At 32.5% G+C, this 23,688-nt stretch overlaps 2 protein-coding genes and 1 long non-coding RNA gene across 5 annotated transcripts; 2 read left to right on the top strand and 1 right to left on the bottom strand.

Moving 5' to 3' along the window:
* Positions 1-13,490: 13,490 nt before the first annotated feature.
* Positions 13,491-15,706, top strand: LOC125056106. The gene is made up of 3 exons (XR_007118005.1): positions 13,491-13,801; positions 14,906-14,981; positions 15,640-15,706. It is a non-coding gene; the product is annotated as an uncharacterized LOC125056106 (long non-coding RNA).
* A 2,018-nt stretch (positions 15,707-17,724) lies between these two features.
* LOC125056217 (mediator of RNA polymerase II transcription subunit 18) lies at positions 17,725-20,340 on the bottom strand. The gene is made up of 5 exons (XM_047659233.1): positions 19,971-20,340; positions 19,667-19,798; positions 18,885-19,089; positions 18,470-18,582; positions 17,725-17,882 (listed from the first exon to the last, which is right to left on the bottom strand). Exons 1-5 carry the CDS (start codon positions 20,064-20,066, stop codon positions 17,757-17,759), a joined length of 672 nt encoding a protein of 223 aa, XP_047515189.1. The 5' UTR covers positions 20,067-20,340; the 3' UTR covers positions 17,725-17,756.
* Positions 20,341-21,330: 990 nt separating this feature from the next.
* On the top strand, positions 21,331-23,659 carry LOC125055820 (exosome complex component RRP4). 3 transcript variants are annotated; one of them, XM_047658443.1, is made up of 5 exons: positions 21,331-21,582; positions 21,827-22,064; positions 22,154-22,288; positions 22,795-22,983; positions 23,442-23,659. In XM_047658443.1, the coding sequence occupies exons 1-5, from the start codon at positions 21,458-21,460 to the stop codon at positions 23,655-23,657; spliced, it is 903 nt and encodes a 300-aa protein (XP_047514399.1). In that variant the 5' UTR covers positions 21,331-21,457; the 3' UTR covers positions 23,658-23,659. The 3 variants fall into 3 exon arrangements, with proteins under 3 accessions (XP_047514399.1, XP_047514400.1, XP_047514401.1); XM_047658444.1 differs by having other exon boundaries at positions 21,332-21,582; positions 22,795-22,977; XM_047658445.1 differs by having other exon boundaries at positions 21,474-21,591.
* Positions 23,660-23,688: the final 29 nt, after the last annotated feature.

The raw sequence follows: 23,688 nt of genomic DNA, 5'->3' as shown, positions 1-23,688 counted from the left end.
GATTGCACAAGTGTAAGACAAGTGTATTCGCATAGATATGGATGGAATGCTAGTTAGGTATATATATAACACGTATCTATAAACTATCGGTTATATGACGTGTTCGCAATAAATAGTTTACAATCGACTATTAATTGCTTACATTTCAAAAGATTTGTAAATTATATTTGATAATTCTGCTGATGACTTGTTAGTCACAAGACTCAAAACAAGAATATTTTTTTGTTTTTCATCAATTTTTATATAATAACAATATTATGATTGACCTTGTTGGTCTTTTAGAAGTTCAACGTTACCAAACTTGCTTTTTTCTTTTTATTTGCAGTCAATTGAAGTGTCTATTGTCGTTTGCCGAATAAGGCGGTAAAAAATAAAAAACATAGTCTCGTCTGTATGCACTATGATGCTCAAAAAAGGTTGCTGTTATGGCAGCAAATGATAATAAAGGCAATAACTAATGGTTATGCTTGTGTACGTACCGCGTACGAATGGCGTCGCGCAGTCTGGCGTGGCGAAGTCTCATGCATTGCTTGCTATTCGTATTGAACATTTGTTTTAGCTTTGTTTTGTCAACTGAACTTCTTAGTTCATATTTGCTTCTATTTTTAGTATCGTGTTACTTTCTTTGTTTATTTTATAACTTTTAGTTGCTACTACATTTCTATTGTTTGATTTCAATGATAAGAGCCTTATTCTGACTTATGGTTATGTTTACCAAACATATATTTCCAAGTCTTTATTCGTAACAGGTTAAGTAATTAAGGTACTAATTATAAGCAGTAATTTGACGTTCAAACCACCAAATTTCCTAGGAACAAAATCCCAATGAATAAATTAGCTTTTAAAAGGAGCCTCTGTCAGCCTATATCGATCATTCTTGATTGGTTGTAAAATGTCACGCATTAAACGTAGTGATAATAAAGTGTGAACCTAAATAGATAAGTACCAAAGACATTAAGCATTATAGGAGCACATGTGTAGTATTGCACAGTGGCTGCATTTGCAGATGGTTTACATGAAATTTACGAGCTTCTGCCGGACGAGCGATATGGTTCATAAAGTTTAAATTTTGAGCACTGATGTCACATTTATTTTTACCCTATGCGACGAATTTTGTTGTAACGTATTGTAGAACTAGTTTAGATATTATGTTACCAACATGTTTTAAATTTCTGATTCATAAGATATCGACTAACCTTTTAAAAATGTATTGTGTAACCAACATAGCGTCGCTATGACTGAAGTCCTATAACCGAGTCATACACATATCTGCGCTTTTTATAACGTTTAGCACAAGACTACAAGTTCGGTAGTATTGTTACATACATGAACCTAACTATACCGAGAACAAGTGCATAACCAAATACAGAGCCACAAAGGTGTAACCGACAGCGTAGGATTTCCTTATCTATAGTAAAGTCTCACAATTTACTTTTAATAAAAAAATATGTCTTGATATCAACTAATTATAATATAAAATCTGAATCGACTATTACATATGCAGGAGAGAATGCGTAGGGTTGTGTCTATAATAAAAATAAATGCCATAATTACGTGTTTTGTCAGAGAACAAAATCCGTTATCTCGTTGTTAGAATTTGAATAAGTGCACTTAAATATAAGCTCCATTCAGCCGGAAACAATGGCACTCAGGAAAAACTTCATGCCTGAACAAACATAAAGCTACCTGAGGCTAAGGCCTACTAGTTGAGGACACATTGATTATTGCCCTTGATGTAACAAACGTCCAATGAATGAAGTCCCATAAATTTGTAACAGAGATTAATATTTATAATTCAGTGGTACTCTTTATAAGTGTCAGAAACGGAATTATTTTGGGTAAACATACAGTATTATCGCCTTGTCATAATGGTTGGGCTCGCGAGGGCGTAGCCAAGTGATAAGAAGCTCCTTACTGTAAAGAATAACCGTCTGCAGCCATCTCAATGCGCAACCGTTTTAGACCGTCAAGGCTACTAAACGGATTCTCATAAAGAAGGTCGCCAAGTTAGGGACTACAAGTATTCTTAATGGAAATAACATTTCAGGCACTTGTGATTTAGATTAAATAATTTTATATTTCTTTATTGTTTCGGGTTATCTTACGGTAAGCTATAGAAACAACACACACGTATGTAAAAATGTATTGGATTATCGTTTCTGAATCATACATTATAAATGATATTTCAGTTCTGTGGCTAAATTTAGTATAAAACATTTTCTTTATTAGATTAAAGCACGTTAAAGGCTCCCACGACGAAACCTTACAAGTGCTGCAAGGGAAATTCTAAGAAACGGGTTTTATTTTAGAAATATACATACATGTACATAAAAACTGACACATATTTATTATTATAATGTTTAATTTTGTACTTGTCATAGATATATAGTTTATCTATATACATATATGAAAATGTTTGTAGATGTACTTAATAGATTATTTTTCCATTCCAGTTAATGATCTTCTGTGCCTTGCCAATACATTTCGGTTTCCTCGCGACGTTTGCCTTCACCGTACGAATAAGTGTTATTAGAGAAATTCATTGGTGTATAGCCGGGGTTCCAACGCACGACTTCAAGGTCAAAAGCGCGTGATTAACTATTATGCTCACAATGCTTACTTACATATATATAATGTTCATGTCCTTATATAAAATTGTAACTAGGAAATTTTATATACCTATAATAGGTATCTAAAATTTTAGATGTTTAAAACTATCTTCGAATCCTCTTGTTAGTCTGGCTTTCGTGGGTTTAGAGGTTAGACGTTCTGGATTATATTTAAGAAAAGTTTGAATTGCGATTTTAACATTTAGTATATTGAACCAGAACTAATTATGTATTCAACTTTAGCAAATGTATTACTGATAATAATAACACTATCATTCTAACAATGCAAGCAACAAGTAGAGGGCAAAGAGCTAAATCAGCTAGTAGCTAGCGTCATAAATAGCCAAGTCACAAGACAGAGCGACGCCGGGCCGCGATAGCGTGATGACCACTCGCTTGGCGCCAACACAGCGTTATTTCCGACGCCATTACTCACGCTGGCATCGACTAATTATATGCTGTACGTCACTGACCGCTTACATATTTCAAGCAGATGAAAAAAAATACGGATTGTCTTTGATTTTGAATTCTAAGTATGTGCAACATCGCATACGTGTTACTAATTACTATCATACTTCTTAAAAATGATGATCGCAAATTAACGTGAAATAAATTAATTTATTGAAAATTTATATGTATGGTATTGGGCCCTCGCCAAATTCCACTTTGTAACTTGCAATACTAAGTCGCTTTTTAAATAAACTAGAGGTTAGTAGCTACAGATAGAGAAGAATAATATCAATTAAAAAAATAAATTCGGCAATTACAATTCACAACGTTGTAAGCAGAGACATTTTGGCATGACATCATATAAGCTTTGAAAAACCCACTACGTGAGCATTGATCACTCCGATAACCTATGCGGCAGATAGCCACAATCCTTACCAAGAAATCTGTATCTCGCTTTATATAAAAAGGAATTATCAAAAGTAAACACCACCTTAATTAGAAGCAATTCGGCAAGATCAAAAAGATCTTTTCTACGGAACGATCTACGTATATGTAAACAAGACAATCAGCGCGCCCTCTGACATCATTCAATGTGAGCGATAGGACACGGCTTTATTGTTTCAGATGGTTTGTATAATACATATTTATGTAATAAACATTTTAAATAGGTTCAATTAAATTCAATCTTGTAGGTAGTAATTACTTACTCCCCTACCTACTCCGAAGGAATTTGACAAAACATACCTGTGTGTACATAAAAATGTACTTACCGCATAAACAACCACATTAATTTTATTTTATTTAAAAACCTTGCTAACGTTCGGCACACTAATACATAAAGAAATATAAAATACAAGATTTAATGTGACAAGCGCGTATAGGCAAACATAAGTAACAAACACGTAACAACGCACGGAAAATTGATTCAAAGTTTGAGGGGAGCAACTATGGATATCCAAACCTCGTTTATTAGAATGCTCGATCTGGGTATCGGTGGACATGGGATATGGAGGGACAAATAGGATTATGGGATGCCTTAGTTAGTAAGGTTTGGGCAATCAATCAAATTGTCTTTGGTAGTAGTGTCTTTGGTGTTAGTATTGAATGAACAGCTTTGAGTTAGAAAATTAAATCCCTGCAATCTCATCAACTTTACAAGAGTAAAGAGCTTATAAGTAACTATGTATTTATAATATTGATTAAGGCTACTTCTATATCTTTATTATTCGCGATGAACGAAAAATTTACGCACAAGTAAAGTACTGATCTAGAAAGAGGTTATAAAAAGCAAAGAGCTTCTCTGTGAGAAATCTTTCGAAATGATAATACAAGGGTATTTCAAGAACAACGACCGGCCATGACGTGAAATATATCTATCATCACTACATGAATTTCAGATGAAAATTGTCTTGTCACCTTTTGTTGCACACGTCCCAAAACTATTTTAACATAAAAGCATCATAACTACTAATTAGTTAATTTTAAACAAAGCAATGGTCATATATCTAGCCATTTGTATATTGATAATTTCTTAGTTTGTGGTAAAAATAAACTTGGTAATAAGAATAACTTTGATCCGTTTCCATCCATCAATTTCGTAAAAGTAACATTAACAGAATTAATATATTGTCATTGTCGAAAACGTATTGCATTTACATTAGGGTTTTACGTCTAATACTTAGGTGCTAAGAGACGATTATGAATTTTTCATACGATTAAAATGAATGCCTAAATAATTTTTTACTAACGTTTTTTAATTAACGAAAAGATTTATAATAACTGTTTATTTAATGATACGAAGAACAATGAAACAGTATATAATTTTTGGCAGAATAATATAATTTAATAATAGTACCAAAAGGTTCCAACGTGTTTTTCATTAGATCATTTCTATATTCATTAGAAACATTTTCCCGCGCGTAACATAAATCGTCCGATTTTTACGAAAATGACGCCAGCGGAGCCATTGCCAAGGCAAGTCAAGTGACAAGTCACTCAACCAGTTTCTATGAGTATTGTAGCCTGCCTAATTACCTGCCAAGATGGCGTAATACCTAAATATAAATGCCGCTACTAGCTTTTGCAGTGTTTTCTTTTACCTGGACATCAGAATGAATTTAAAAAAACCTTCTGGTTTAAAAATGTGTGCAAATAGAAATATTAAAAAAAAATATAATTAGTGTTGTTATTCTTGGCGTAACTGACGGATTCAATCGACTTTACAACATGCTTTACCGAGGTTATCAAAACTATGAAAAATTAAATTACCCGTTATGTAAAATGATCAATCAAAATCAAAGAAATACTTATAATAATACTATTAATGGATAGAAATTCTTTAAATTCAGTTTGTCAACAGTGCAAAAGTTACATCCGTTCTGTAAATTTCGCGAGCTTCAAGCTAGAAGTCCTTTATTTTAAATAACAAAGTAAGCGTTAATTGAAAGTTCCTTCCATTAAAAATACATATATACTTTTGTCATTTATTTGTTGGAGCTGATATTTCACACACTGTATCGAATTTCGTTGCGGTTTTGGCGGTTGCCCTCTTGATAAACTTTTCACGATTAAGGCCACCCGAGCGATTGGACCACCTCAGAGTAATTTCGTAAACCCTGGCGCAACGAGCTCATCCTTTACTAAGCCCTGATAAGCAAAGTAGCTCACACTTGATCCTTATTTCTTAGATAAACGATAAAATATAGCTCGAACCAGATAAAGGATTTCACAAATAAAATTATATATTGCATCATGATGACGTATAATAAGTACATAATAATTTACCTAATGTAAAGTTTTCAAAATGACGGCAAAATCAACTAATAAAATTATGGAACATAAATAAGGTGTCTCAACAATGCTCGCTCTTACCATTAACCTCTCATAGACATGAAGAATATTTCATTCTTCAACTAAGAAAACTTCGCATATTGAATGACTTTTTTACCAACGTGATTCGATTAGACCCGCAATTTTCTTAAACTGCAGCTCAGGTTCTTTACCTAATATCTAATACAACTGGTATTTTTCATAATTCATTAGGTGATTCATTATTACATATTTATCTAGATATGCATAATGTCTCCTTTAATGCTAATTCCAAATATGCTAGATTGTGAGGCAATTCCCAAAGTAAATTTTATCAATAACTTGCAAAATACATATAAGTAAATGACCCACATTGAGAACAAAGAATGAGTCAGTCCTTGTCATTGTAGAAATATGTACAAGATAGGCTTTATAACATAATTTATATACGTATATTTTTTACCAACATCGAGTGAGATTGAGAATATTATGAGAAAAATACTTAGATTCTAGATCATGACGTATTGCAATTTTATTTATACTTCCAGTCAACAAAGAGTATAGGTAATATTATACCATTGTCTGCGTAGAGAGAATGAATGTTTAGAATGTAAGAGTTTTATCTTATTTCCCATCTACAAAAACTTATACTAATTTGGTTTACATAATATTAGCTATTTTTTATGCCTTAAAGTTCCTAAAATGTAATCTATCTTAATATAACGAAAACCTAAACTATCTTACGTAATCCTTAACAGATATGTATTACTTTGTTAACATAATTTTCAATGTATGTATCAATAACATTCGTGAGTTAAGCGACAAGTTGTCTGGCGCAGCAAGCGGCGCCTGATTACCCCTCCCTCTGCCCCTTACCCCTCCGTTACCCCCCGCTGTCCTCGGCAGATTATAGGCCTGACGCGCGCTGCCCCCTTACACTTCCCCCCGCTGCGTCCGCGCCATTGCAGTTCTCAGAAAATGACACCGAACGATACCAAATAACCAAGTGCCAACTCACACATACATATAAATATATTGTACACACATACATAATATATTTTATACTAGTTTATGTTCAACTAAATTAATATTATAGAAATAAGAAATCTTAAATTATTGTCACGATGCTGTTGTGGCTCACGGCATAATGCGACACACCTCTTTATGCCTATTTTATTCATTTGTAGTACGTAATTATTTCATCGTCGTCATTTAATTATGACAAAAAAATTAAAATTAATTATGTTTATACGCGTGCACCATTCACATTCGTTCGTACGTACCTACCTACAGTCTACCGACGCAAGTACTATAAAATACATATATAAAAATACATTATCTACTATATCTACGTACGTAAAAAGTGTTTATAACTATTTTCTATAATAAATCAGCCAATCAGGATAACGCAAGCCAGCTTTCCCTGATGCAAGAGTAGGTACATCGTTGTCCTTCGTATGGACAAAGCTACCTTTACACTTAATTTCTCATGTCTTAGATTAGAAAATTCTATAAAGTTAAATATTTGACTGACTTTTTTCCGGTCCACTTAAAATCCAAACAGTATACCGCATTCTAGGTCCATCATTGTGATGAAACGTTAAAATGGGAAATGAAATGGGGAATGAAACAATAAAAGAGGGAGATATCATTAGCTAGTTTTTATTTAAAAATCGATGGATTTATTATTAAAGAATGTAATGCATCAGTCTCATGTAAGTCTCACAGTAAACGTAAAATTATTTAAAGCTTTATTTTCAAATTATTGCATCTTATGAAGCCGTCGCATTTGTTTTATAATATTATAATTAATAACTTCTTAGATAAAGGCGAAGTAGGTACTTACTGCATTATTTTGTCTAAGCAGGAAAATACATGGAGAAATGACATAAGTCTTCCAAATGGCTATAAAGGAAGAATATTTTGTTATTAATAAGATGTAAAGAAACGTTTTTCCTTATTCAATTACTTATTAGTGACACAACTATAGCCAGGTGTATATTCCGGAAAGTGACTCTATCAAACACACACATCAAACGAGCGGATATATGAAGTGTGAGTAAATAATTTATTGGTGAGCGCCGCTCGCTCTGGTGAGTGGTGACGCTAGAAAGGTGGGTCGAATTTTATACGAACACATCACTGCATATTAACTATTAATATTCTGTTGCAACACGTCGTAATTTGTAGGTTAACATTAATTTTGCTAATAATTTTTTCAGTAGAATTTAAAAGTATGTGTAAGTATGAGCACAGTTGTATTCTATTGTATCCTAGTAGAAACAACGCTTCAACATTACAATTTGCATAAATCAAAGACATGTAGTAGACATGTAGACATGGCTAGGTTATCATAAATACACCAAGTACCAACCATCAGATTCAGAGACGAAACTTACGCTGTGACTCCCGTATTATTAATCCAATACGTTTATTTTAAGATTTCTTTCAAAATACACGTTGTTAAATACACCTTAACACAAACATTAACTCCAATAAACCATCCAATCAAATTACAAAAATTATATATAATGCAACATCATATTCGTCCAATAATCATATAGGCTCCAAAATATATCCGACGTCGAAGCTCGTCAAATTTCTTCAAAATTTATAACATACTATTATAACAGTAACATCATTTAAAAGTAATTTAACAAAATCTGTTTAAGAAAAATATTTATAACGCAAAGTATGTATTATGATCTACGCAACAGATATCTACATATAAGGACTGAAATAATTCACCTTTTCATCGATTTTTTCCTATATTGCAAGTAATTAAAACAAAGAGTTGTTGTGCAGTATATCTGCGCAATTGCTCATTCTTTACAAGTAACTTGTAATCTGCAATGTAAAGGGGTGACCTTGTCTTTATATGGGGCAGGATTTACACAACATGCAAACATTCCTATCTAACGCATGTATTCCACTTAAGTAGATGTATGTATACACTTTGTATGGACTTATATATTGTGTTTTACGAAAATATCAACTAAGTCGAGGTGATTGAGAAAATTAGAAGTAAAGGACAGGTTTTATTTGTTAGAGAATATACGTAGCCTAGCCTACGCCTTAAAGGCCGATTTACATTATCTTAGTGTTTAGGAGAGTGCTTTAGTACAACTTGAAAGGCAAGTTCTTTAGCGTAGCGTTTACATGTTTCAACTAAAGTACTATCCTAAAGCACTCTCCTAAACACTAATGATAATGTAAATCGGCCTTAAGAGGTTTTTAATATTCTGAGAGAAAAATTTTGATGATCGGTGTGACTGCATTTGAACGGTAAGACTGTATGTTTCTAAAGGTGTCGTATAGATGAAAACAAAACTTTTCTTCTATGGTCCCTCTAGGTATTTATAATTGGAAACACATATTCAATTATTTTAATATAAAATTACAAACTTATTTTTCATCGCAAATTATTACATCATCGTTATACATAACATTTCTCAGAAGTGATTCTAAAGAGCTTTTAGATTTAGCGTAGCTTGTAAACCTGTTTATGTAAATCGATACAACAAAATACCTACTTGATATAGAACGCAAAATATATTAAACTTGTTCATTAAATTAATTTTCTGTGCACCCCTAAAGTACCCAATATTTAAATTCATGAGTTTCTTATTTACTGTTACAAGGAGCAGTCCAAATTATGTATATGTTAACGTAAAATTGTAAACACCGTTAGATTGTAATCTATCTCGCGAGATTATAAACTGTCGAAAGATTGTGAACCTCAGCGTACTGCTTACAATTTAACGTATTATTATTCGGTAGATTGTACTACACTAACTTAGTTATCATTCAAACTTCTTTGGTCAATTACAGATTAATTTTACTTCCCAACAATTTCATATAACTACAGAATATATACGTTAATTTGTAAGCAGTTCGTTGAGGTTCACAATCTTTCGACAGTTTACAATCTCGCGAGATAGATTACAATCTAACGGTTTTTACAATTTTACGGTGACATATATATATATTATATACCACGTTGATCACTTGCCAATAATTAAAGTTAAGAAATAGTTTTATGACTGAGTATCCTTGTCAAAGTTAATTAATAGTCGCTTGCCGGTACTGTCAACCATTCAGTGGCCAGAAAAGGCCTAGAACAAGCAAAACATAGTGTAGGTGGCTCGAAGGCGTATTTAAATGGGAAACCTAAGTACTGGCTTTTGTAATCAAGTATCATATAAAGTACGTTTACACTTTTTGAAACCATGTTACCGTTGTTACAAGATAAGTGACTTAAAATTCTATTTCATAGCTGTCAATGCCAGTCATTTTTAAATTCGGAGTGAAATCAAATATTGTAAAGCCTAGCCTAGCCTCACTAAAGGGAATGCGTATCTTCCGGCGTTATAGGGAGTAGTCGTTATATGGACCGAATTTTTGACCTACTATTACAGTAGCCACCAAACCAGTCGAGTAATTTCGCCGCTTAAGCTAGTTTCACGTTAAATAAGTACTGGTACTGGAGTTTACATGGAGTTTGTTCACACTATGTAAACTCCAGACCAGTATTTGTAAAGGACACATTTAAAGTTTAGTAACGAAGGTCTAGAAGTCAGGGTGATTACCTACTTGTCTGTTTACAAAAATAAAATGATCACGAAACATATTATACAGTAATTTGAGGACCAGACCATAAAAGGTTGTAGCGATACTGTTTTTTTTTCTTTTGATTTTAAATGATGTATGTTTATTTATCTTAATAATTGTTAAACCATAATCAAAATGTGTGATTATAAGAAATATGTAACGCAAATGTGATATTAAAATACACTACACTCTACAATATAGATATGCGTTGGTTTCTTCCACTTACCTTCAGGGCCGCGCCGACCCCCGGCAGCGCCTGTGTGCGAAACCCATGAAGCGCCTCCTTTTTTTTATAGGGGGCAAACGAGCCTGAGGGACGGACATTGATGGCAGTCATCGCAGCCCATAGACATTTTTAGCGGGTGTGTTGCAGGCCTTTGAGGGAACTATTTATATTTTTCGGCCTATTTTTTACGAATCTTCAAGTTTCAATGTATTTTTTATTATTTTTTAATTTTGACCGAAAGTAAAATTTTCTTTAGTTTAATATACTTACTTAAATAATATTTTCTTAAATAGGTAAAACGTCCGCTTGCCAATTGCCGTGAAAAATAAAACGCGAATTAAATTGTTACATAGTTTTTTTATGATGTTATATCTAACCGTATTTAAGGTCAGATTTATGACATATCTTTGTAATAAATCCCATCTTTTAGTAGAGGACAAAAATATTTATATAACTCTTGCACAATATTAAAAAAAACCCAGTTCTCGTATGAGGTCGGCAGCGTCGGCAGCGTCGTTTACTATTAAATTTAAACTATGGCTAGCGCACGGTACATAAAAAGCGCGGAGATTTAGATCCAGCAATATTCTTACCGCGGATATTTGAGCCATTATCATAGCCTGGTTGTTTATGTCCAAATTAATTTCGTTTAGTTATTCTATTATATGACGTTACTCCAGCGCCAGTTGTATCTATGATTGGACAGAAAGCTAGGAAATGCTCTCTTATTTCCAACTTTCTAGTTTCCATGTTAAAGTTGACAAATCTTATTATCATACTAATTTGCTCTTCGTATAAAACGTCAGGAGTACAATCCAGTATTATTGAAAAATATTTATTAATTTGACAATGAAATTAGTTCATTTTGGATTTATCAAGGTATGTCGGCATATTATTGAAATCATAAGACATAAACACACTCAAAAAACTCACGGCGCAGCGGCCTTTCTTTTGATTCGCTAATCTTAGAGTAATTAATGTAAACTAAAACCCAAAGCGTAAAATGATACCTACAACGTACGTAAAAATATTGTAGTGTAGTATAAATAATTTCGGTTGCGGCGCCCTTATTGTCTTAGCGCCTGTGTGCACCGCACACTTCGCACACATGGGCGGCGCGGCCCTGCTTACCTTGAATTATATACCTATCTACAATATTGCTTCAGTGTACTCAACATATGAAAGCATAATGTGTAATAAATATTTGCAATTCTATTACAAAAATAGTAATAAACTCGGGATGAGGTGTTATTTTAAACAATAGTACATTCGAAACGTAATAAAACCAGGAACATTCTCTTTTGAAAATATCGATTGTTAATTTTAATGCACAGAAGAGTACAAGTGATATTTAAAATATAACACAGTAAATGCTACGACAAACCTTAATAATTGATTGAATAAGACTCAACTATATTGCGGTATATGGTATACTGTTATAAAACTTCTTTTCGCTTGCTTATACAATGATGTTTAATAAAAAAATATACCAAATTTTTATCAACGGATCTGTTTTTTAATTTAAAACCGGAACTATTTGCTCTTTACACATTTACCCAAGAAGCTCTTTACAATATGATACCTTGAATTTTGTTCTGTACTTTCGTGTTTTCTTTACATTTTAAGCTAGAAACCAGAGATAAAATAACGGCTATGAGGACCGGACGCGGCCATGTATTATTATTATGTAGAAAGCAGTTAAGTCGTGGGCGCCGCGACTCAACCAGACTTCGTGGCGCTCCGCTACCTGTTCGCCTTGACGCGCCGAAACTTGGCTCAAAATATTCGTGTCACTTTTGAAATGTACACCACTATTAAATTGGAAGGTGACATTTAACGCTGAGGTAATTTAAAATACCAAAACTCTGCGAATTTATAAAAAGGACTCTTCTGATATTCCTTTGCGCTTCTTATAAAAAAAATCTACCGAACCGATGACCGAATATTTGCCGCTATTGAATGGGTGTATATATTTACGATTCGGTAATTCAAAAATAATTCAATAGTCAATTCAGTTATTCGTCATTTTGTGGCTAGGTAACGTACATACGAATTGGCTGCCTCCCTTAACCTATTACATAGTTAGCTCACATGGCCCATGGTTTTACACTTGTGCAAGAGGGGGGAGCCAATGTTTGATTTCTAGCAAACGAATAACTATATCTTTGTTGGTACAGTGTGCTGATCTAATTGCCTTTAAACAATCTTGTCTGTTTAATTTACGGAGAAACCCTTAAAGTTATTACTCTAAGTAGTGCCAAACTATACCGAATAGCGTTTATATAAAATACTACCGGACCCGCAAATTTGATTGAAATCGGTTAAGCAGTTTAAGAGTCCATAGCGGACAAACAACGTGACGCGTATTTTATATATATGTATTAAGATTTTGAGGTGCTCTCAATTTATCTCAATAAAAGATACGGTAGGTACGTATGCTGTACATAGATGTGTCTCATAATATATCTGTTTCGAGATCTTTTTGGTAAATCTTTTAAGATTAAAAAAAAAATGAATCCTTATGAATGAAAGAAAAATCATTATCGTATATCGCCATGTCTAGCCTAATCAAATCTATCAAATAATAGTTGAAAACTGATGTATTTCTATGGAATAAAAATACAATGACAATTTACGCCTTTTGTTAGCTAGCCTGTTCACAGACTTATGTATAACCATAAACTATTTGATTCCCGTTTCGATAAAGAAGTCTGCCGCATATTTGGAAAAAAATATACAGCCATAAGTTGGATCATGACTCATGCATTGCGATGCGTGCCACGTTCTTACTCGCGTTTATATGCGCCTGCGCCTTCCTTTTACGATCTAAGTACTTCTCTAGGCTTGGCCTCTAGTGTACTAAAATGATAGATTTTCTTGAGCAAATAGCTGCCAAGTTATATAAAATAATACAATCTGGCTCTATCTTTACTTACACGCGAATTAAATTAACGATGGAAAAGTAATAAGTAAAATTTCAGTTTTTATTAGAATTACACGTTCAACAAAGCGATAAGTTTTTTAATTCCTTGATAAGATTTAATAATAATGTTCTCCAGGACATGGATTGCATGGAAGATGTTGCTGCTGTGTTTCCGTATGTGATAATTTAATTTTTTGCTAAATAATGAGCCGAACTGACAACATTACTAACCAAATGTTTTTAAAGATAAAGTCAAAATTAAAATATTGTTTTAAATTTATAATAGGGGGCAAACGAGCCTACATGACGCCCAAAAAGGGCAGTCATCGTAGACAATGGACACCCATTTTTAGTGGGTGCGTTCCCGGCCTTTGAGGGAGGATTACAATCTAACTTTGAAAAGTTGGAGATCGTTTCTCTCAAGGAAGAGCCAAACCGGGAGTCGATCCCACAGTTCGCTAGTTCGCAAAAGAAAATACCCTGTGAAACGGACAGTGGAAGACCTCCAACCATCAAGATGATGCTGGTGAAATTTAGAGGTCGTTCGGCTCGTACGGTGTTGAATAGAGGCAGGAGAGATCAACCCAAACAATTCTTCCGAACACTCTCCGTAATAAACTTTGTAAAAAACGCAAAGAGACGCAATGTCTCTGCGTAGAGAGAGAATCAAGCCGAGCAGTAATTCGTTGGAGATTGACAATATGACAAGCCCTTCGCTGAATTTGGTCATATGGAAGAAGCTGGTATTTGGGATCACCGGCCCAGAGATCTGACCAACTTGTAGAGATGCATACGTGGAACCTCAGTGAAATATTGCTTAGTCCTACCCAAAGCACCCAGCTTTTGGAAGCCAGTCCTTTCGATATGCCAACCCCAAGCATACTGAGGCTGTGTGAAATGCTAAGGAGAGCAAATGAGGAGACATGACAAAAGGATCTTTCTTGGCAGAAAACGAACAAACCTGAATCTTTGTAGGGTTAAACTTAACAAGGTTGCTACTACCCCCCACAGAAACTTTCTCCAGTATCGTTTCATTTTGGAAACATGTTTGTTAAAGTTATAACGGCCACTTATGATATTCTATAAATGATCTAAATTTTCATTCGAGGTCTTTATTTTCATTCTTTTATCTCAAATAAAGTTGTTGCATTCAAGAATAACTGTCATGATTCTTTCGCCGCAAGTGTGAAAATCATGCAAATTTTATAATTCATGATTGACACATAACAAATTTATAAGCAAATAAATGATTTTAAAAATATTATGTTCTTGGTTTAGGTACATGTTTATGCGCCAGCTACGATGACAATACAGGCATTGAGTATAAACAGAACCCTGCGCCGGATGGACACAGGTGAATTATTAAAAAGTAAAACTCTCCAAATAGGGGAAGGCCTTAAACTACTAATATTAGGTAACAGATATAAGTATTGTTCATTTATTCAGTGGCGTTACACCTATTTATGGATTGTTTCATTGATAATATTTCTTTATGTGCAGGCAAGGATTTAACACCATCGGTCTATAACACGTCCATTTTGGATGTAAAACTTCCTCCCGATTATTTACCTCACCGTACGGGCAAGTGTTAATTGGGCACATAGAAGGAAAAATTCATTGGTATGGTTCGAATGCACAACGAATGAGGGTCAAACGGGTCATCAAAAGACTAATTAGACTTATTATTATTCAAAGCTTGTCAGCTAGTAGCAGAGTATTATCTTCTCTTATTTCCCTAAGATTTAAGTAACGCCCCGATTATTACCAAAAATGTGTAAATAGAAGCATCAATCACCGATGTAAAATCATCTAGGTAATTACATTTATTGGGCGTTAGATAAAGGCGTTTTCGATTGAAGCCTAAACTCTGAACACTTGGCAAAATGATGAGCTTAGATTTATTCGATATCACTTTTATAGTTGTGTGTAGCTTGTGAACGTGACCGATTTGTTTATGGTTTTGATTTGAAGAACATTTTCCAAACGTGTTTTCATAAACCATCTGTTTATAGATGCGGAATCTGTCCTACATATTTTCAAAAGATTTGTGCCTTTAACTTCGATGCAAATACCACATATATTTTTGACAATCACTGTGTTATGGATTTGTACAACTGCATTCACGGTAGCGGTAAGTAAATAACTGTATTAATTAAATAAATTGTATTTTTGTTCTAATTTATGCAGATGTGAGTAAAAAATAGTTAAGGTCAAAATATATAAAAAATTAAACCAAAGAATTCGTTCTCAGATGAATTTTAATAACTAATTTCAACTTAAAAAACTAAAAAAGTTGTATTTCATGAAGTTAAAACTTGCCATAAAAAAGACGTATTTTTAATTTACATACTAGATGGCGCTCATGGAAATAGCGGGTATGTAATGGCGGTAAATTCATTGAACCTTGAGTTAGATTTTCGTAATTGCTAGCAATCGTAATCTTTTTACATACATTTTACAGCCAGTATAGAAATGTTAACGATATTAAAGATCTAAGCACTAAAAAAAAATATTGGTTGTTTGTAAAGTAGGTTTACGATCGAGATGTTTACGTGATAACGTCTTATTGGTGATATAAGTTTTTGGGAAGTAAGGAATTAATGAAGATAACAATTTTTTCAAATTTTAAATTACATCTATCGTTTTATTCACACTTTTGATGATAAATTTCGGGTGTAAAATGACAAGTTTACTTATTCGACTATGATATACATTTTTCTTCATACATTCACGGAATGACTGGCAGCGCTCGAGATGAGACGGGAGATCGGTCCGTCTCTCTCTCGTTATACCTGCGATAGCGCTCGTGAGGTTTTGGTGTGACACAAGTTTCTGAACATGTCACCCGACTAAAACGATTTTAAAGACGTTATCACGTCAAAAAATAGCCGCCTCCAAGTACCATCCAGTCAACTTAATTCTGATCTGGTGCAACAGTTTGGCGCTACTCGATAGGGAATGCTTTCGTGATTTAAATTATTTTAGGCGAGAAATGTTCATGCGTACTTCGAACACTACCATAATATGACCAAGAACATAGTACATATGCAGGTACATCTTTAGACCTGTGAATGCATAGGTTAAATTATTAATATTCCATTTTCAGAATTTATTCCATTGAAATATGAAAATTGCTTGTTCTTTGGTAACTTTGCTTACGTTCATGGAATAAAACGAGAAGATATGGACTATGAAGAGGACCAGTATGCTATAATAAATACGAAAAAGAATCCAGATTTTGTATGAATAAAAAGTATTCTAAATCACATAGTTTTATTTGTAACATGGTGTTTTGTGTGTTAATTTAGCATTTGATAAGTATAAAACTTCTTAAAAGGATTTGAATATTAATTTATTATTAAATATTGACTTATGATTTATGAAGACGATTCGAACGGATTGGGCTTTGGTATTTACGTGACAAAGCGTGTACCAATGTCATTCCCATACAAATAGTTTAGCCTTAGTGTGTCACGCCGCGGCCGGTCGAAAAGTGATTAAATAATGTAAATATTGGTATGTCATCGTAAAATTGTAAACACCGTTAGATTGTAATCTATCTCGCGAGATTATGAACTGTCGAAAGATTGTGAACCTCAACGTACTGCTTAAAATTTAACGTATTATTTTTCGGTAGATTGTTATCTATCGAAGTGAAACCGTCTATTTGTAACGGTGTTTACAATTTTACGGTGACGGGTATACAGAATCACACAGCGCCCCTAGTGGATAAGGAAAACACTAATCATTTTGAAATAAATATATTTTGATGGTGACGTTTTAAATGGTGGTGTTTTCAACTTTATTATATTTATAATTTCACCGAATTTCGAATATTGAGTTAATAATGTAATACATTCACGATGAATCATCCGTATTTTTTTTTAAATATGCATTTGTAATAACATTTAAAAATATTACGCATAATTTAAAGATTCGAATCTATAAGATTGTTTCTAGTGAAAGTGTGCCCAATAAACTTTTAGAATCAAGAATTATTTATTTCTCACAATTTGCATGTTCTTTTGATTTATGAGTTAAAACGCAATTCGTAATTGTAAAACCAGATTTTAATAGAGTTAAATAAAACGTATTTGTATTGTGTCATACAATCTATATTTTTTTTATATTATGTTACAGTCATGTGACCTAATCTCTTATAATCAATCTTATCTAGTTGTACTAATGGTCGCAGTTGATCTGCAAATGCGCGCATGTCTTCTCCAATAGCATCTTGACCTTGAGGTGCCAAGACCTAAGAATAAAATTGCTTTCTATCATTAGGTTGAAATTCATAAAGAATAAAATTCTAACAAGTGATCAAAATAAACAGGAAAAGAATCCTGAGGATTTGCTTTATCATGCACTTAGTCAATACTTAGCCCAGAAGAACATAAAATTTGAATCCTGAGATTGCACTAAACTTGTAAGCAAAGCCTAAGCAACGTTTAAGTACCCTCTACAGATTGTCTATGCCTAAAATTTCTAAAAGCGTTTGCTTCAAGATTGCTATTCCTTGGCTGACAATAAACAATAAAAAATAAGCGCAAATATGTAATATTCATTACAATTTACAGCAGTACTGTAACTGAATCATCTTACAAGCAAGTCTGAAACATTCAGGTATATTTTTCTACATAGAAAGTAAAAGGCTCATTTACGTAATTTCAAATAATAATGAATCAATATTGCCATTGGTATCATAGTCATAGAGATTGGGTTCTTGGCAAAAATAGCAATTAGTCATAAATGCACATTTTGTAATAATATTACAAAATGCTTTTTTTTAATTTTGAAGCCCCAAAAACAGATATGTAATGTTACATAATTTGTAGTACTTACAGACAATTCAACTAAATAACTCTGAGATATTGGCTCTGGTGGCATTGAGCTTTGTGAAATCTTGAATACTTTAGCAACTGTGATTTTCATTCTTCCCTTTCTAAACATGTAACCTGGAATTGCATAGAAAAAAGTTCTTATTTAAATTGAAATATATTTTTGTTCTGAACTCATCCCAATGGAGGAAACTATTTCACATCTCTTTTGTTTATCATGATGTGCCACTTCCAATTTATATATTTTTTTTACAGGGTACTGAACTCGGCACCTTGACAATATTTTTTGGGTGTTACGGAACAGATACAAAGTGGTAATTTAAAAAAATATTATGCAAAAATTATAAGGTTTGTTTGATATGAACATTTGTTGTTAAGAAAAAAATTTAACAATTATAGATATAAATATATAAATCTACCTTTAACACTATATTCAAATTCAATTCTACAGCCAAGTTCATTTAGAAACTCTATAAGCATTCCACTGCAGGCAATATCTAAGCTAGATCTTACAACTGTAGGTCTATTTTTGTCTCCTAAATCTGGTTGACCAATGTATCGTAGTTGATAAGGCATATCTCTTGCATCCAACGCCTTTCTTACTCTCAACATAAGAGGAACAGCCTGAAATATAAGAAATTAAGTATTTATAGATTGTTTTCCTTTAGTTTCAGACTCAATGCCAAATTTACATTGTTGTAAATTATTGATAAATATAATGGAAATGGAATGGAATGGAAAAATATAGTTACCAATCCAATTTAGCGATTCAGAGTTTAAACTGGCTTTGTAGAGTATTAAATAATTAAATAACATAATAGAATTCATGTTAATTGGGTGGCTGTGGACATATTGTATGATGTAGTGAGTTATGAAGTCTACTGAATCTACTATACTATTGATGTACATTATTGAAACTCTTGTATATGGAATCTCCTACTTAGTGAGATAGTAATTTGTAAACCACTGAAAATGTTGATACATTTTCTTACATTGTGAATATTTATAGTAAAATTTTCATTCATCAGTTTTTAAAATTATAACTTACTGTTTCCAATCACAGATCTAACATAGATATAGATTAATTTTCAGAACAACTTATATAGCTTTTCTGTGCATAATTATCCAAAACTGTCCTTTAATTTAAATTTAAATCTTTAATTAATCTTAATCATGCAATCAAAAACATTATATTATTTACCTGTTGATTTGGGTCTCTCAAACTAAAACAAACTTCTTGATCATCAAATGTTTCTGGTCCAGCATCAACATTATCACAAAGACCTCTTAATCGATGGAGTAACACTTCAACAGCTGAATCAAGAACTGAACCCTATAATTCATATTTTTTTAATTGTAAACAATAGAAGTAAAAGAGATCAAATGACACATATACATTATGTATATATATATTATTATTTCTTAATTTTTTAATCCTACAGTAAGTTAATACTAATGCAATAGAAAACTTAACACAATTACAAAAGTTAACTATCATAAATTACCTGCAATAAATACTCCTGGTTGGGTATTATATTAGCCTTTAAAGCCTGCGACAAACTGTCAGTTGCTGTGATAGGAGCTGCATTTATGGCAGACATTATAAGAACTATAACGAACTACTTTACTTAAATATGTTTTACTAATTATTTTAAAACCTAATTTATTATAAGCAACTTTCAATGCAAATTGCGAAATGTACTACGAACACGAACGATACATTCATCACAAGATTGAATTATAATAATAAATCATTAATGAATCGCCTTTGAAAGGATTTAAGGAATCACTAAACTCATAATAATTAATTTTGGGAATATTAATAATAATTCATTAATATATCATTCGAAAAATACTTCCTACAGATGACAGATAAATTTTAAACTTTTTTTTTTCTTCCTTTATGGCTCTGGCCTCTAGCACTGTTTGTGCATTAGCCAGCGTCAAGTATAAGACTTTTATAATTCGCTGTTTTAATTATGTACAGTTTATAAATAATAAAAAACGAAGGAAACTAATCGCGACATAACATAGATGATTGAAAACGCATTAAATTTACAACAAAATTAGAATAGTTACATAAGGGGAAAAATTAATCAAAATTATAGTTTAATGTTATTATTTACAATAAATATACTTATAATACTATATACAAGGGGATTTAAATCTCGAAGAAGTAAAGAAATATTGGTAGGAAGGGGAACAGAGAGAGATACTAAAGAAGCAAATAAGGAAGAATGGTCATATTTAGGACAAGAAAAGAAAACATGATTCAGGTCAGAAAAGCTCTCGCCACACTCACAGGCATCGTAACTAGTACCTAGTTACGATACCAAGTTTGTGCAAATGAACATGTACGTATGTACCTAATAGCCCAGTCGTCAGTAATATTAGGGGTTTCACCTCGGAGTGAACGATAAAGTTGTAAATTGGTATAAACCTTTGTTTTGTTGTTCTAAATGTTGCCTCAAAAGTCGCAAGTGCTTTCGTGTATATATAAATCTTAAGACGCGGTTAAGATATTGAAGGTCTAAGGTCATAAAAATCGGTTTCACGAATATATAAAAAAAGGTTTCACATAAAACTTTAATGTTATAGACCTGACACAGCTACTACACACTAAATAACAGCCTAGAATTTAGTACTAGATTAATGAATGCTACGGTGCACAAAGAGATTATGCTATGTACTAGATGATAAAACTTTCAAGAAATCTAATTAAACAGGTATATATATACGTAAAAGAAGGGTTGTAAATATTTGTAATCGCCGCCTTTTTTTGTTACGAATCTATGGTATATCTGTTTTTGTGAAGAATCAAGAAATATCCAAGATCATAAACTCCAAAAAAAAAAAAAAAGGAAATATCCTCTATTTTCTTTGGTCTTTGTTAAAAATTAAGAACTTACTTTTTGTTTAAAAACATTAAGTTTCATTGGAGTTTTAATTTTTCTGTTACTTTATTTTTATCCTTCTTCATTGAGAATATAAAATGTCTGGCCATGTTTCTATTAAACTAGCATCTGAAAGAGTTAATCCTAGCGTTGCATCGAATAATGAAATACCCCGATTTTTCACACCCGGAGAAGTGATATGTGGTCTTGGAGATTTTATGCGGTAGTTAACGTAATTTATCTATTAGTTTCTCCCATTTAAATTGCTATGCAGTGAAATTATAACTTAAAACTTTTTAGTTGTTATGACTAAGAAATATAACCTCAATACATGTTTACATTTGAAGTGTATCTATGTATAGTTAAGGTTGTAAAAATTCAGCTTGTTCCTATATACTTGTATTTATTGCTAGTATTATTAAGATTTGATTCAAAATGTGAATTATGATGTATTATTTCTATTTCAGAGGCCATGGCACCTACTTAGAAGATAACAACATAAAATCCTCAGTGGCCGGTGTTATGCAAAAAGTTAATAAACTTATATGCATACATCCCCTGAAAAGCAGATATGTTGGTGAAATTGGGGATGTAGTAGTCGGCCGTGTCATTGAAGTGCAACAGAAAAGATGGAAAGTGGAAACTAACTCCCGGTTAGATTCAGTACTTCAATTGTCATCTGTGAACCTGCCTGGCGGTGAATTGGTAAGAAATTAATATATTTATTAGAATGTAATAATATGTATACATTAGATACTTTCTATCCTAATATCCTATTATATATTCTTTTAAAGAGAAGAAGGTCAGCGGAGGATGAACAAATGATGCGACAGCTTCTAAAAGAAGGAGATCTAATAAGTGCAGAAGTTCAAAGTATATACTCGGATGGTTCTTTATCCTTACATACAAGAAGTTTAAAGTATGGCAAGGTAAATTTATATATCTCTATATTATTCCACATAGTCACACTAGTTCCTAAAATGTGTTATATTATCTGTAATCATGTTTTTAACAATTATTCTATTGCTGCTTTCCATATAAAATAAAATTTTAAACTTAAAAAGCTTAGGAAAGTCCCATTTATTTAGTTCTTCACATTTAATTAATTTACATAAAACATCTTTAAAATGTTGAAGACAATATAATAGTAATCAATACAGCCAACTTTAGGTTTTTATCAAAACTGCCGTAAGTTTTAAGGTTGCATTAGTTCTACATTACCTTTCCTCAAGACTTAACCCAGGACAAAAATCCAAAGATGGCAATGATTATGTCTATTATTGAGAGTATGAGCATGGGTAAACTTCTTTCTTAAAATAATAAGGATTCTGCAGAGTAGTCATATTTTAAATTGAAAAAATTAGTACTCTGCTATTTAAAAAATGTTTAACAAAATAATAATTTTAAAATGTTTAAAATCAAAAATTTGTTACAGTTACAACAAGGTGTTATGGTAAAAGTTTTCCCATCATTGATCAGAAGAAGAAAGAACCACTTTCATGTTTTTTCCTTCGGTATATCAATGATCATAGGCAACAATGGCTTTATTTGGATCAGTCCCATCCCCAGGGAGCTTACCAATGAAGTTAGAAATGTTAATGCTGATACAAGTTCACCGGTAACAGTAAATGTTTCAAATATTAACCTACCTTTATCATTAAACCCAGATTTGTGTGAAATATTAATTTTATTCATATGATGTTGAAATTTTTATTTTACTATTTTTTGGAGGTGATCTCACCCTCTGCCTCAATACTGCTTCCCCTAAGCAAATTGTACATTGTCTAGATGTAGATCATTTTTATATTGCCGTAACACGACAAATGTGTATAAGGCATTCTCAATACACAATTCTGCATCAGCTACTTTTATATTTATTTCAAGACAATTCTGTGAATTCGTACCTACTTGAACCTTATTTCAAATCACATTATATAAATTACTCACTTCATCTGTATGGAATGTATAAAAACTATTTCCTTTCACAAAATATATTGCACTCATCTTAATTGCAGTGAAAAGTCCTGTTACTATACTATTAAATCAATAACAAGGTTTAAGTATGATTTTATTTTTTTGCAGGAAGTGAGCAAGCATGAAAGAAAAGCAATTGCTCGAATGAAGAACTGCATAGCTGCTTTAGCCTCTTCAAAAATGATGTTAGATGACAATAGCTTAAGATATGCATATGAAGAAAGTTTCAAATACCTAAATGTAAAAGATCTATTAGACCCAGAAGCGATGCTAGATGTTGCGTTCTTAACACAACATCGAATAAATGATTATGATGAAGATTGAAACCTATTTTTATTTATTAGATTTCTTTGGT

This window comes from Pieris napi, chromosome 14 (genome assembly GCF_905475465.1).
Source record: "Pieris napi chromosome 14, ilPieNapi1.2, whole genome shotgun sequence".
Lineage (NCBI taxonomy): Eukaryota > Metazoa > Arthropoda > Insecta > Lepidoptera > Pieridae > Pieris > Pieris napi.
This window is presented reverse-complemented; position numbering and strand designations above follow the sequence as displayed.

Excerpts from the sequence above, each read along its gene's own strand:
- LOC125055820 (XM_047658443.1), top strand. The coding sequence starts at position 21,458 with ATGTCTGGCCATGTTTCTATTAAACTAGCATCTGAAAGAGTTAATCCT. Across the intron at positions 21,583-21,826 it reads GGTCTTGGAGATTTTATGCG|AGGCCATGGCACCTACTTAG; the intron begins GTAGTTAACGTA and ends TTTCTATTTCAG. Across the intron at positions 22,289-22,794 it reads GAAGTTTAAAGTATGGCAAG|TTACAACAAGGTGTTATGGT; the intron begins GTAAATTTATAT and ends AATTTGTTACAG.
- LOC125056217 (XM_047659233.1), bottom strand. The coding sequence starts at position 20,066 with ATGTCTGCCATAAATGCAGCTCCTATCACAGCAACTGACAGTTTGTCG. Across the intron at positions 19,799-19,970 it reads ACCAGGAGTATTTATTGCAG|GGTTCAGTTCTTGATTCAGC; the intron begins GTAATTTATGAT and ends TATGAATTATAG. Across the intron at positions 17,883-18,469 it reads GTTATTTAGTTGAATTGTCT|GTCTTGGCACCTCAAGGTCA; the intron begins GTAAGTACTACA and ends TTTTATTCTTAG.